This window comes from Barbus barbus (genome assembly GCF_936440315.1).
Source record: "Barbus barbus genome assembly, chromosome: 38".
Classification (NCBI taxonomy): Eukaryota; Metazoa; Chordata; class Actinopteri; order Cypriniformes; family Cyprinidae; genus Barbus; species Barbus barbus.
Window position 1 is genome coordinate 27,226,991 of NC_136716.1, and position 14,913 is coordinate 27,241,903.

Here is a 14,913-nt window from a genome sequence, read left to right on the forward strand (position 1 = left end):
TTATTAAATAAATTAATATAAACATATAGATAATATGCAATATAAATAAGTTTTAGAATCAATAGCTGTAAACATGACTACACATGAATTTAGAATTTAAGTGTGTTTATACCTATAAATATTATATAGACCGGGGATGGTAGTAACACTTTTTGCTGAGCATCAGTAACTCAGTGGTTGTTTGTGCTAGATCTCTCAAACTTTGATATAAAGTAGCCACATTTGTCTACTACAAATAAAACTCACTTAGACGTGTACTGCATAATCACAGATTATGTGAGTTAATGTCAAATACAAAGAGTTCCGTTGTTACAACCTACCCCTCTACTGAGTTGTAACGCAGGCTGGGGATAGATGTATGTGTGTGTGTGTGTGTGTGTGTGTGTGTGTACTGTGTTCCTGTCACATAAGGGGTCAGTCAGCTGTGTTGCCATCTCCCTATTTTTATGTGAATTTTGGAATGCTGGATTGAAATGTCAAGATGCGCAGAAATTCAAAAAATGTGCACAAAAACCTTATGTGTTCATTTGAAGCGGATAGTGTTTTCATCCAATAAAAAGTTATGCGCATAAACTATGATTGAAACACATTCTATATAAATCCCTTGAAGTGCAATAAAAACCTCACATGACTTTGCCTCAGTAGAGATGTGATTGGATAACTGGAGTCATTAAGAGTTGGTTGTAACATTGTAATGAACTGTTACAACTATCCCCACCCCAAGCAGCCGTAACATAGATTACTGTAGCATGTGGGTTTTAAGTTGGCATGAATGCAAGATATCAAATTAAACTAGAGAAACTTTAGGTTATTTAAGTCAAAAGATTGTATCTACAACAGAATGATTGCTATTTTTTTTAGAAATATTGGTTTCTTTCCTGAAAATCTTTTTTTTTTTTTCTACAATGTTGCTCACATTCACATGCCACTTCTTCTGTAACATTAAAAATGTGAATGGCGTGTATGATATTGATGACATGACCACAGCTCTTTTCTGACTTGTCAAACTGACCGTGTTACAACACTTCCCCGTTCTGCTCTATAAACTAACTTTACTACTTTTACTTGCACTTATATGGTAACATGTTTTCTTTAAGTTTTCCTCTTTCATGGATAGATCGTTTCATCTTGCAGTGTAAATTTAATTTGAACTGCTGATTTTGTCTGGCCAGAGGAGAATGGCACTATTTCGACAAACTATTTCCCCGTCTAAATACTGTAAAGCTGCTTTGACACAATTTGCATTGTTAAAAGCGCTATACAAATAATAGTGACTTGACTTGACTTGTAAATGTGTTTAAATTCTTCATATTGTTCAATCTTTTAATCTTTGGTAGAGAATCGCACTGACTCTCTCACGAGAAGTGAATCAAAGTTTCAATGCATGTGATTGGCTGTTCATTAATGATGTCACACTTTCATGTGCACATGCTCTATTAACCCAGGTACCAACAAAGCCAGATTGGAGTGGTTTGGTTTTGTCAACTCAAAACTAATCCTGTAACCCTGAGTTCCCAATCGAAAGGTAACTCCCGTTACGTCGTCATTTGACGACTGCTTTGGGGAAACTCCTGTTTACTCTGTTACTGAAGGCTGATTTGTTAACGTTTGTGTAGCTGCACAAACCAGTGGCGCTCGAGCCCGCCAGAAGCGGCGGAGCCGACTGCTACAGGAGTCGACCCAGCGCGCCATTTAATCAGAATCTTCTCCTTCAGCGACAAGACCATCTCTTCGCTGACTCTGCAATTAAGAAGCCGAAGCAGAAGCACAGCCTTCAGCTCGCCGCCGTAGAAAAAAGCCCCCGGCAGCAGAAGAAGCGAGAAGCCTTCCCTCGAGGCTTATCGGCTGGTAACAGCAATTCCTCTGCTACGTTTTAGCAAATGTTGTGAGTGTGGCTCATGCAGGGAATCCTGTATGATGCAGAAGGGCAGTGAGTGCGTCACCTGTCTGGACAGCCCCCATGCAGAGACTGTATGCTCATTGAGACTGAATGCTCTCACAGAGAGCATGAGTCTCGCTCTTCTCCGCTCGCGAATCGCCTTCATAAATGAAGCAGCCCCGCTATCCCATTTCTCCTCTCTCAGTGAGCTCGGAGAAAGGAACGGTACAATCACGGAGCTTCGCAACTGGGTTTGAACGATCCTACGCCAGCAAGAGCCTGCGGGCTCATTCTCCCCCTGCACCTTTATCCGCCGGTGTGTGTTTTACAAGTAAGATTAGCACCCCTCTTACATCGAGTGGCTCAATCTCTCTAGAAGGATCAGAGTAAGAATGCTGTCGCCAATGATTCAGATCGCTGACAGCTTCGCAGCTGAGGCTGCGCTCACTGAGACAGGCCGCTTTCACAGACAAAAGCTCAAGTTTGTCCCTGCATCGCTCACGGATCCCCTTCTTCAATGAAGATGGCCCCGCTGCTCTCGCGCGTCTCCTCTCAGTAAAAAATGGCGAACTCGCAAGTTTTGATCGATCAGGCATGAGTGATTTATGTCGGCACAGATCCTGCGTGTTTCACTCTTACCACAGCACTTTGATCTGCCAGTGTGTTTTATACATGAGGATCAGTGCTCCTCGCTTACATCGAGCAGCTCCCTCCTCTCTCCTCACACTGCGAATGCCAGTTCCCCGCCACGTGCCGTGAACTGCCATTAGTAGGAAAGTAAGTGCTTATCGCCTGGCTTCTGGCTTGGAAGTTCGCTTGCAGGTCACCTTGCTTCGGAGGTATTATTCACACTTCGGTACTGGACACCGCATGTTCTTCGGTCCGAAGTACATACACTGTATATACTGAAGGTGCTCTCAACCCCGTTTACAGCCGTTTATTATTCTTATTCTAAATCATTTATTTTGAATGAATTTTAAAAATGACTACGTGACCTTACAAGTCCGAGTCGCTATCACTATATATTTCCAACTATAAACCAATTTAACAAGTTTCACTTGTGACTGCACTGATAAAGCAAGATAATTCTTGCTTTATCAGTGCAGGGGGAAGTCGTGGCCTAATGCTTAGAGAGTCGGACTCGTAATCCAAAGGTTGCGGGTTCGAGTCTCAGGCCGGCAGGGCATAAATGGCTGCCCACTGCTCCGGGTGTATGTTCACGGTGTGTGTGTGTTCACTGCTGTGTGTGTGTGTGTGTGCACGTTGGATAGGTTAAATGCAGAGCACAAATTCCGAGTATGGGTCACCATACTTGGCAGTATGTCACTTCACTTCAATAATTTATTTTATTTGTCCTCTTTCATGAACAACTCATTTTTTTTCATTGTAAATGCATTTAAATTTTTCATGTAAATGCATTTAAATTGATCATATTCTTCAATCTCTTAACCTTTAGCAAAACCTTTAATCAAGGTTCGTGATTGGCTGTTTGCCAGTGATGTCACACATTCACGTGCACGAGCTCCACAAACTCAGCATCAAAGCCTGAGTTGACAGAAAAAGTTGATGATCAGCATCATGGTACCAGTAAAGCCAGATTGGAGTGGTTTGGTTTTGTCAACTCGAAACTAAACCTGTAACTCTGAATTTGATCATCTACCATCATGGTACAGGCCCCAGGTGGCCAAAACCTTGGAATAATTAGGATTTTTAATTGTTACTAAAAGAAGTCTCGTCTGGTCATCAAGGCTGAATTTATTTGTATGAAGGCAGTAAAAAACAGTAATATTGTGAAATATTATTGCAATTTAAAATAGCTGTTTTCACAATAGTTTTGTGGAAACTGTTACATTTTATTTTTCAGGATTCACAAATGAATAGAAAGTTAAAAAGAACAGCATTTATTTGAAATATAATTTTTTGTAACATTATAAATGTCTTTAATGTCACTTTTGATCAAGTTAATGCCTGTTTGCTGAATAAAAGTATTAATTTCTTTCCCTTTTTAAATTGCATTTACCCCAAACTTTTGAATGGCACTGTATCAAAGTTTACATAAATACGTTACGCAGCACAAACAGTTTTTAACATTAATAATCAATGTGGATGAGTGTGTTTTCCCCGTGTGATGGTGAAATGAGAGCAAAGGTTTGAATGATATCACAACATCGTGCCATGTCAATATCATTATCTGGATCGGATCTTGTTGAATCACCACTATCTTCTTCATATCAGTTTATTATGAGGTAATTTAGTGTGACACACGTGGAACGTTCTATAACGTTTTGGCAGCAATTTTTAACTCCTTCACATGTTCTAAGATGACAAATTATGATTTCAAAAAGAGACTAGAATGTATCTCAAAGCACAAAAATAATAATAGTACAGTTTAATAATCATAGCTGAGATGATCAGTCTTCAGACAGCTGAGGAATTTCTCACACATGAGACTGATTCCTGTTGCACTGATTGAGAAATACAGCTAATAAAATACTCTTACAGAGACTCATTTCTGCATTTTATTTAACCAGTCTTTGATAAGATTCACATAATTTTAAGCATTTAATCTTCAGTCAAAATAATAGTTTTAAGACATTTAGTTAGGTAACAAAAACTAAATTTAAGGGGACATTGTCATTATAACTGATTAATTTATTTTTACGAAATTAAATATAATTATAAAGCCTACTTTATATATATATATAAAAAATATTATAATTTATGCATACATATATATATATATATATATAAAGTTTTGTATTTATGATTAAATAATAATTGTATTTATTTAGAATTTTTACAAATAATAGAAAAAAATGATAGTGAATCAGGTCTGAACAAATCAATTCACTAATACACACACACATATAATAATTATATAGAAATTCAATTATGTATTTGATGTAATAATCATCACAATATTTTGGTGTAAAATAAATCAGTGAATAAATTTTGAACCAGCTCATTTTTTATAAACAGTCCGAGCAAATCAATTCACAAAAAATAGGTAGCTATTTTTGATTTAATAAAATAATTTTTAATTTGTTTGATAACATCCATCATTGTCCAGAGAATTATTTGACATACTTTTAGTAATGAACTCTTTTTATTTAAGGGACAATATATATATATATAACACAATCCATTACATAAAGTGCCTTAATTAAAATGAGGTGATTTATGACCCTGTAAAGCAAGGGAAACACCGAGGTTAGCTGTAGTTCAGCTGATAGATCACTGTAATTAGTCTATTTCCTGTCCTGTTATCAGGATATCAATATTTAGTATAGTTTAGGAACAATATAAAGTGATAATCCAAGAACAAATCATGTTTGAAAAACAGGACGTGTGTGAAATGATGAAATAGTGCTTATGGCTTGTTCTCGGTGATTGGCTGCAGCAAAGGAACTCCTCGCCGGTGGGGTGAGATGGTTTACGGTATAAAAGCACCGGTCCGGTGGAGTTTGGGTTGTACGGGATGCTGCTGTCACTGAATAGAGAGAACGCTAACATCAGATGAACCTCAGCCAATCGGAGCGCTCGCTTTAAGGAGGCATCGAACTCTCTGACCAATCACCGCGCAGTATTTCGGGCGTCCGCGTTAGCAGCTGTTTGCACGCAGTTGAGTTTCACGCGTTTGGATATTCCTGCTCAGAGGCGGCTTTAACTCCCTTGCGCTGAATTCACATCCATCCGCAGCAGTTCTGTGAGTGCTTCTTCCTGACCAAGCTTCTCTGATGCGTCACACTGATGTGACCCGCTTTATTCTCGCTTTGCTTCTGCTGCGTTCGCTGTTGTTTTTGTGTGTTATAATAAGAGAAGTGTGTGTTTGTGTTGGCAGTGCTCATCATGCCTGACAGGGAAATCAAATCTTCAATCTGGCACCCAGAGCCGGACACAGCCGAGGACGTGTTTGATCACACCTATAAAGAGAAAGAAGGGCCCAAGCCTCCCACCATCATAGTTTGGAGAAATGTGATTCTCATGAGTTTCCTGCACTTCGGAGCTCTGTATGGACTCTTCCTCTTTCCATCTGCACGCCCTCTCACATGGATCTGGTGTAAGTATCATACTCTCTCTATAAATCATGTAACATTGAGGCAGAACATTGTGTCGTCATTACTCCCTATACTAATGTGGAACACAAAAGGAGATGTTTAGCAGAATGTTCCTGCTGCACTTTTCCAAACAGCGAAGCTCCATATAAAGACTTCTGAAGGCGTGCAAAACTTTTATAGTGTTATTTAAATTTAATCTTTTAAATCTTATTTTGAAATGTTCTAATGTACACACGTCGTTCTATTGACACGCACGAGCTTATTATATTAGAAGAAGAAGATATTAATTTTAAAAATCTTATTGGCTAGTAGTGAAACTACTAGAAAGTTTTTGATTGATAGTTGGTTACCTGATCTCAATATGACAAACTACCACTTCTTAGCTTATATTTACTTGCCCAAAAATTAAACATTGTATTCTAATTGAGAGCATCACTAGTACTAGTGCTTCTAGCCATCAGATGCATCATATTTGCAAAAAAATGCATTAAAAAAAAGGTGTATTGAACTGTGAGTGATTGAGACGTCATGTATGTGCATTAAAATTGAAGCTGTGTTTTGTGGGTCTAAGTAGCACCATTAATTATTAAAGTCATTTGCATCTGTATATAATGGATGGTGTATGTTTGTTTTTGTTGCAGTTTTCACATGTTCCTTCTTCAGTGCTCTGGGCATCACTGCAGGCGCTCACAGGCTCTGGTGTCACCGATCATATAAAGCATCTTTACCTCTCCGGATCTTTCTCGCCTTCGCCAACTCCATGGCCTTCCAGGTAACAAACTCCTCTTCATTCAGACCTCGCCTCGCCATCTGATTGGATTCATTTGTCATGATTGCATTGTCAGTATAGAGTTGAGAGACTCCTCTCAATCTTCATCCTAATAAAGTAATGCAAACTCTGAAATCACACAGATGTAAGATGGGAATGATGTAGTGACCAAAACGTGAGGCAAATGATATTTGAGCTTCCTTTTTACAAAAACATTTTAATTCCAAGCATCTTTTACAAGAAGAAAGTTTTTAAAATCTTGAGAAACAAATCTAGTCACGCGTGTTCAAACCAGTTTTATTTTAGTATCAATTATATACTATTATAATTGTAATCATTTTAATTTAAATGTTTTTTTGTCATTTTTATTTGTTTTATTTTATTTATGAATGGTTTTAGTTTATTTTAGTAACTTTTTAAGTAACAAAAATGCTAAATACTTTTTTTTTTTTTTTTTTTTTTTTTTGTAGTGTAACTTCAACTTATTTAATGCTTATTTTATAGTAACAAATGTTTTTATTTTTTTCTATAATATATTGTTACATTTAGGTTCTATAATAACTCCGGTCCAAACTTTTAACTGCTAGTGAAACTGTCATTTGTTAACGATTCATGTTAGAATAAAAAAAATAATTAATTCCTCCTATGAAGTTTATTATTTGGGCTTTTTTTCTTTTAAAGGGGTCATATGATGTTGCTAAAAAGAACGTTATTTGGTGTAATGTGTTTATGTGGTTTAAGGTTAAAAAAGCACATTTTCCACATACTGTACATTATTGTTGCTCCTCTATGCTCCATCTTTCTGAAACGCGTCGATTTTTACAAATCTCATGGTTCTGAGAAGCGAGGCGTGCTCTGATTGGCCAGCTATCCAGTGCGTTGTGATTGGCTGAATACCTCAAGTGTGAGACGGAAATGTTACACCCCTCACTGTATTGTGATTAGGGATGGGTATCGTTAACGGTATTACTACTCTTACCGATACTGCTTATCGATACGGTACTTTAACGGTATTCTTATCGGTACTTTTTTAGTTTTACTTTGTTCATATTCTTACAGTATCTTATCTTATGTATATAAAACACTAAAAATGCCTGCACTTCATCAATTTGTAAATGCACCAGTGTGCAGGTATTTTTAGTGTTTTATATACATAAGATAAGATAACAACATGAACAAAGAAACAAAGTAAAACAAACTGACAAATACAATAAAACAAACACACAAACGAAATGAAATAAACAGTGCTTTCATTTTTCCATGAAGGTCTACTAATATTAATGTTCAGGTAAGTAATAGTTAATCAAATGAGCACTGCATAGTTTTCACTGTATGTACTGATAGATTTATGTTTATTAAAGCTATAACGTTGTTCAGATTAAGAGCTGTGGGTGATTTTCTCTTTGCATTTTGTTCTTTGATTAACATTGATGGCTCAAGCTCCAGTCTGACACTTTAAGACAATATACTGACACGCATCGGATTTTCTCCCAACTGTTCTCGTCCACTTAAAACATAAAAGTGAAGACTCTCATAACCGGCCATTTTGACACATTGTGTGTGTATTTTTTTGGCATATTTTTGTGTGTTATTTCGACGCGCCCGAAGCTCAAAGTGTACTTTGCTTGTCCGTTTTGGAGCACGCCGCCGCGCAGGCACACGCGCGCACACACATTTCAGCCTGGGGAACAGATCACTTGTTTTACTATCAAATATGTCCTGCAATGTAGCAACAGTAAAGACGGCATTTTATAACAATCACTGATTGAGCTGATTCAGATGTTATGCCGCTATGAAGGGAAGGGAGTTGTGCTAGAAGAAATGCGGCTATAATCCTTGGAAGCCAAAATCGAAAGAAAAAAAAAAATACTTAGCTTAATATAACAGCCACAGGCCTAAAGTGTGAGCAGATGTTTGAATAGTTGGTTCTCTCTTCTATCATAATTAAACAGGACTTTCATGTTGCGTGTGCTGAAGCTCCTCGCGTGAGCGCGATCTGGCTTCTGAATTACGCATAGCAAAAATGCATCATAGACAAATGTTTGAATATTATTGCACATAAAAACAGCTGGCGACATATATATATATATATATATATGAGAGAGAGAGCAACAATAAATGTATGTGTGTTTTCTTAATTTCTCCAGTACCGACAGAAGTACCGATAACGTCAGAGCTTATCGATACTCCGGTCTTTCATAATTTAGCCCCGAGACCGATTTAATACCGAGTTTCGGTACCCATCCCTATGTGTGATGCCGTGTCCCGAGACTAAAACAATAAAACCCATAATAAACAAGGCATTTGTTGCATCCAGTGGGGACATAATTACTGATTATAATGACTTATACTGTCTTTTTAAATTCTTTAATTGAGAAAACATACTTACAGGCTGTGAGTCAGAAGCGTCAGACTGTCCTTGCAAAGTTGGAATTGCCCCACTTTATAGAAACAGCCTTTGTGCAGCCAGCATTGTAGGCTACGCTTCCAGGTTCAGGACATTCTCCTCCATAAAATGCGCTGCACACGCTCCAATATGTGGATTGAACTGTTCTGGAACAGTGTTGTAAATACAACTTAACCACTGATTTCTAGTTGTGAGCTCTTTTGGAAGCCCAAAGAAAGTACTTTTGCTTTCACAGCGTCTCCAGGACATGGCACCGGCGGCAGCAACAATCCTACAGCGAGAATAAAACTCACGCCCCCTTTCTTTGCGCATACATTTGGGCGGTGTTTTGCAAATCTTCCCACACAGTGACGTAGACGTGTGGGGGCGTGTTTAAATGAGCCGTTTTAGGGGGCGTGGTCGAGTCTTAACTTTTATAAAGAATATCTCTTTGGTTTTGAGACTTAAGTCTTTGCAACGTCTGGGATCTTATCTATGCACAATCAGCTTGTAACACTCCAAAGAGAAAGGAAACTTGTTATAGTAAATATAGTAGTGTGTCATTTGTGTGCTGCCAGTGGCACAAAACAGAATTGCAATCTTCCCTCAGTAGTATAGAAATGACGTTCTGCTTCATCTCCTGGTCTCTGTGCTGCAGAATGACATCTACGAATGGTCGCGTGATCATCGCGTTCACCACAAATACTCTGAGACAGACGCTGATCCTCACAACGCCGTGCGAGGGTTTTTCTTCTCTCACATCGGCTGGCTGCTGGTTCGCAAACATCCGGACGTCATCGAGAAGGGACGCAAGCTGGAGCTCAGCGACCTGAAGGCTGATAAAGTCGTCATGTTTCAGAGGAGGCAAGTCTGAAATCTCTTCATATGTCAGTCAGACTGTGTATTTTGGCCAGAATAAACGGTTTTAACTGAGTTTGATTGAACTGTCTCAGGTACTACAAGCTGTCTGTGCTGCTGATGTGCTTCTTCATGCCGACGTTCGTGCCGTGGTACATGTGGGGTGAGTCTCTGTGGGTGGCGTATTTCGTCCCGACCATCTTCAGATACGCACTTGTGCTCAACGCCACCTGGCTGGTCAACAGCGCCGCGCACATGTGGGGAAACCGGCCCTACGACGGCAGCATCAACCCCCGGGAGAACAGATTTGTCGCCTTCAGCGCTATAGGTGCGTCTGATATACACCACACAACCGACAACGACGGCAATTTGCAGCGTCAATGCAACTAGTAGTCATTCTTTTCAGAAGGAATTGATGTGACAAAGTTGCGTAAGAGTTTAATTTTAACTACCAATGGAGTGCAGACAAGTTAAATTTACAAAATCAAAAGAATTACAAAAATTTCATTTTTTCAAGGAGCTGAAACTTGTTTTTAGGACAATTAAGCACATTTAACCTTGCTTTCTCAGTGCTGTAATGCAAAACATTTTTATTGTAATAAAAAATTCAATTGCTGTATACAGTAACGAGTAGCTAATGAGAAGCACTATTTAGAATATTCAAAATTACACGCACAAAAATAGAAAAGGTAATTAATAAATTTTTTTTGGAGTAAAATGTCCTTAATTGCCATGAATAAATGCTTAATTTTCGTTATGAAAAATATAAAATATTTGTAACAATTATATTTATATAATTTATTTTAATATATAAATAAATAAAATATAATTTAAAAAATGTTGCTGCAGAAATATATAATTATATTTTTGCTAAATATTAACATTCTATCATATTTAGAGTATATGTTTTGATATATAATAAACATATATAAAAAATATTAAAAATTATTAAAGGGGTCATGAACTGCCTTTGTTTTTATTTTGTACTGTTCTCTGAGGTTCACTTATAATGTTAAATATTTTTACATGAAAAAACATCATAATTTCGAAGTAACAGGCTATTTTCTGTCCTGTTTTTAACCCCTTCATCAGAACGCTCTGTTTGAATAGGCGTGGTGGATTATAGACTCGCCCACTGCTGTGATTGGCCAATAGTTGTGTATGATTGACAGCCTACATTCCTCATAGATGGACGCTGCTGGGATTTAGGTTAAAAACACATGAATACTTAGTACATATCAAACAATCTGTAAAAACAGACAAAGCAATAGTGCCCACGTAATAAAAGCAGTTACTCACACTTGTGTGTTGCGACATCACTGTCTGATCCAATATAGTTGGCACGGCATGATCTTTTAGTTTCAATCTTTCTGAAAATCCTGCATCGAATTGTGCCTTTGTAAACGAATCCACGGTAAAATAAAGTGAACAAAGGACCAAGTTCTTGCTTCCATGGTCTGGAACGTCATTAAAAATTAAGTTCATCATTTGGTTTCTGCGTAAACCTGCGTTTGCCGCTCTTGTCATTTACCTACTATGTGCGTGAATTGGTGGGCGGGGCTAAACATGCAGCGATGTAGCAAGATGTTAGGATCCTCCTTCTGTGGAGGCGGTGCTTAGCCACATTATTACATCACAGAGTGGCACATTCCTCATTCAACTTACAGGATGTTTTTATACTACAGTGACCTCTTATGTCAAAAGATCAAGGGACAGTTCATCCGTTCAGTTTCTCAGTTCATGACCCGTTTAATAGAAAAAAGTAGTTTTGCATTTGCATAAATTGATGATTCATTTCCATTTTGACTTATCATCTCCGGGTTTAATTTCTCAGGCGAAGGCTTCCATAACTACCACCACACGTTTCCCTTTGACTACGCCACCAGCGAGTTCGGCTGCAAACTCAATCTGACCACCTGTTTCATTGACTTCATGTGTTTCCTGGGTCTGGCCAGTGAGCCCAAGCACGTGTCCAAAGAGGCTGTGCTCGCTCGAGCTCAACGCACCGGAGACGGCAGCCACCGGACCGGCTAACGACCGCCGTCCATACTAACGAACTGCCAACCTGAACGCCGAAGGGCAATCAGTCCTTCCGGCGATGGGGAGTTTCGACACTGAAGCTTCCGCTCAAAAGTTCATAGTCTGATGTCAGATGACAAATTTTATTTTTTTCCCCAGTCTAGCCTGTGAAGATTTAATACAGGGTTCCGACCTGTTTGTGTAGCGCTTGTTCAGATTTTCTTTCCGGCTTCCTCTTCTCGACAGCAGCTGTAGATATTTTTGAGTCCGGCCTGAGCTCTTGTCGCTGACGTGCCAGTTTACTCAATGCAGGAGATAAACACGGCGCCCCACAACCCCGTTACCCTTTTATGTGCATCCCTTACCAAATCTAGCTGTGCATTTTGGTAGAGATTAATTTAGATGCACATCTATTTAATATTCAACAGCCGCACCTTACTGTATCAGGACTAGACCAGATACAGACATGACTAGAGTATTTCATAATTTAATATTGCCAGTCGGTTTTGTTGCCATACTTGCACAAATAGTTCACTTGGAGAAATGCTTGAATAGTTGGAATCTGTATTAATGGTTCTTGATTATATTTTTTGGTGCATTTTGACCACAGCACAAATACGACAGATGGACTTTTTGTTACTGCGGATTGAGATCGATTTAATGTCTAATCTGTAAACACACTTACTGTGAGTAACGTTTATAATTAATAATTTTGAGCTAAGTCACTGAAAAATCCAGAAGGAATATGGACGTCTGTCGCTGGATTGAATGGTTGAGTTTGCGTGAGAATGATGACGTGCATAGATTCTTGATTATTTAATACTGTAAAATGTATAGTTTGGTTTTGTATTGTAATTAATTGTGCAACATCATCCTTATTTTTTGAGTCCTGCTGTTTTAATCTTACATACATGTCTGTTAAGTGTAAGCATGCTGTATTAATACAGAACTCTATTTTCTATTGCAAAATAATACAGATGGCTGTATCTGTAGATTTACAATATAATAGTTCAAGTGTGTTATGACGGCAAAAACCATGCATGCGATCCAATGGTGCAAACTGGTTTTTGCTGTAGTACACCTGTATGTTTAATCAAACAATGTATTTTCAGAGATTTTTTCAGTGCTATTTTTCCATTTTTGGATTTCATTTGACAAGGTGCTTGTAATGAAATTGTTTGGTAACTTTAAAACCATTTGGATTGTAGTTCTTAGAGGACTTTATACTGAATATCGACTCCCATTCCTCCCACACTGGACAGATCACCCTATTTTCAATTTGACACTTGTGACTCAAGATGCCAAAAAGCAGTTGTGGTATTTCTCATGCTGTTTGGAAGAAGCCTTCGGCTCTTAAAACTAATGTGATGTTCTTGTTTGCGATAACAGCCTGTAATAATTAATAGACTCTTGTTTCATAATCAGTTTCTGGAAATAAAGTCTGAAGCAACAAGCTTCTACACTTTCTGACACATGTCAGTTCTACACTTCATTTCATACTGTTGTGCCAATTTTCTCTGTTTTGTAACTTTTATAATAATTTTAGCAGTTATTCTTTTGAGTCTTTTGAAGTCTCACATATACAGACTTTCAGTGATATGCTCTGGTAACTTCATTATAACTTGGTTATTCACACAATGACAAGAAAAAAAATGCAAATAAAGAGCTAAATGGAAATTATCTGGATGGAAATGAAGAACTAAAGATACTTGTTACACAGCAAAGAATTGATGATTTATTTGATCCAACTGATCAAACAGGACGGAAGGAGTTAAGCAAACCAACTGACGCTGCAAAACATAACAGAATTAATCAAATCTATTGATAATACTTACTGATGTTGTGTTCATATCCTTCCAATGGATGATGTCACTTCCTTCAATTAAATGTAATATTGAGGGCAAAGGGATTAATTCTTAAAACCTACAAATTTCTGAGGGAATCTAAAGTTAGAAAGTTTTGTTTCTAACTATAGAAAGTTTATTTAAAACTTAAAATCTGAACTATTTTCATCTTAAAGTCTGAAATACTGTAGTACTAATATTAAATAAATCTTATAAGTGTTGTTTTTTTTAAACTGATGGTATCTTAAAGTTATTGAAATATGTTTTTTGGCGCACAATTTGTTTTTTGCGAGCGCCCCGAATTTTCATTTGAAGCCTCTAGCCTTGACAAATGTCAATTATCTTAAAGACTATTAAAGACACTGACCAGATATATTTGTAATATGTAAACATACAATTGACAAACCTTTAACTCAGGGGTGGGGAACGTTGATCCTGGAGGGCCACTCTCCTGCAGAGTTAGCTCCAACCCTGAAAAACCCTGGGAAAAAAAAAACCTAACTGCATCCTGAAGACCTTGATTAGCTGGTCCAGGTGTGTTTGATTAGGGTTAGAGCTAAACTCTGCAGGGACACCGGCCCTCCAGGATCAAGGTTCCCCACCCCTGCTTTAACTGATAACGGTTCCCTATCGAAAGGTAACTCCCGTTGCGTCGTCACTGCTTTGTTACTGAAGCCTGATTTGTTAACTACACAAACCAATGGCGCTCAAGCCCCCCAGAGGGGGCGGAGCCGACTGCTATATAAGTTGGCCCAGAGCGCCATTTCATCAGAATCTTCTCCTTCAGCGACAAGACTGAAGCAGAATCTAGAAGCTAAACCTGCCGTTGAAACCAGCAACCGACAGTGGAAGATTTCTTCTGCGGCCATCCGGCGAAGGACTAAAGAGCAAATTTCTGAGCAAATCTCCTAAGCGCGTTGTTTCAAATGTCACTTCGCGAGTGTAGCTCATGCAGGGAGCTCTTGCAGGCAGCAGACGAGCACAAGGAGTGTGTCGCATGTCTGGGCGTTGCCCACGCAGAGGCTGCACTCACCAGGCTTCGTGTCCTCACTGCGAGGACATAAACCTTGCCCACCTTCTCACACGGATTGCCTTTTTCT

The 14,913-nt window shown here is 38.4% G+C and overlaps 1 protein-coding gene across 1 annotated transcript; it reads left to right on the forward strand.

The window, feature by feature from the left end:
- The first annotated feature begins 5,314 nt into the window (after window positions 1–5,314).
- Window positions 5,315–13,443, forward strand: LOC306858070 (acyl-CoA desaturase-like). The gene is made up of 6 exons (XM_079398450.1): window positions 5,315–5,585; window positions 5,721–5,939; window positions 6,579–6,709; window positions 9,751–9,956; window positions 10,046–10,278; window positions 11,785–13,443. Exons 2-6 carry the CDS (start codon window positions 5,729–5,731, stop codon window positions 11,982–11,984), a joined length of 981 nt encoding a protein of 326 aa, XP_079254576.1. The 5' UTR covers window positions 5,315–5,585; window positions 5,721–5,728; the 3' UTR covers window positions 11,985–13,443.
- Window positions 13,444–14,913: the final 1,470 nt, after the last annotated feature.

Bases quoted from the DNA above. Each gene is read 5' to 3' on its own strand.
- LOC306858070 (XM_079398450.1), top strand. From the start codon at position 5,729: ATGCCTGACAGGGAAATCAAATCTTCAATCTGGCACCCAGAGCCGGAC. The intron at 9,957-10,045 runs GCAAGTCTGAAA...GAACTGTCTCAG, and splicing joins GTCGTCATGTTTCAGAGGAG to GTACTACAAGCTGTCTGTGC. The intron at 10,279-11,784 runs GTGCGTCTGATA...TTAATTTCTCAG, and splicing joins TGTCGCCTTCAGCGCTATAG to GCGAAGGCTTCCATAACTAC.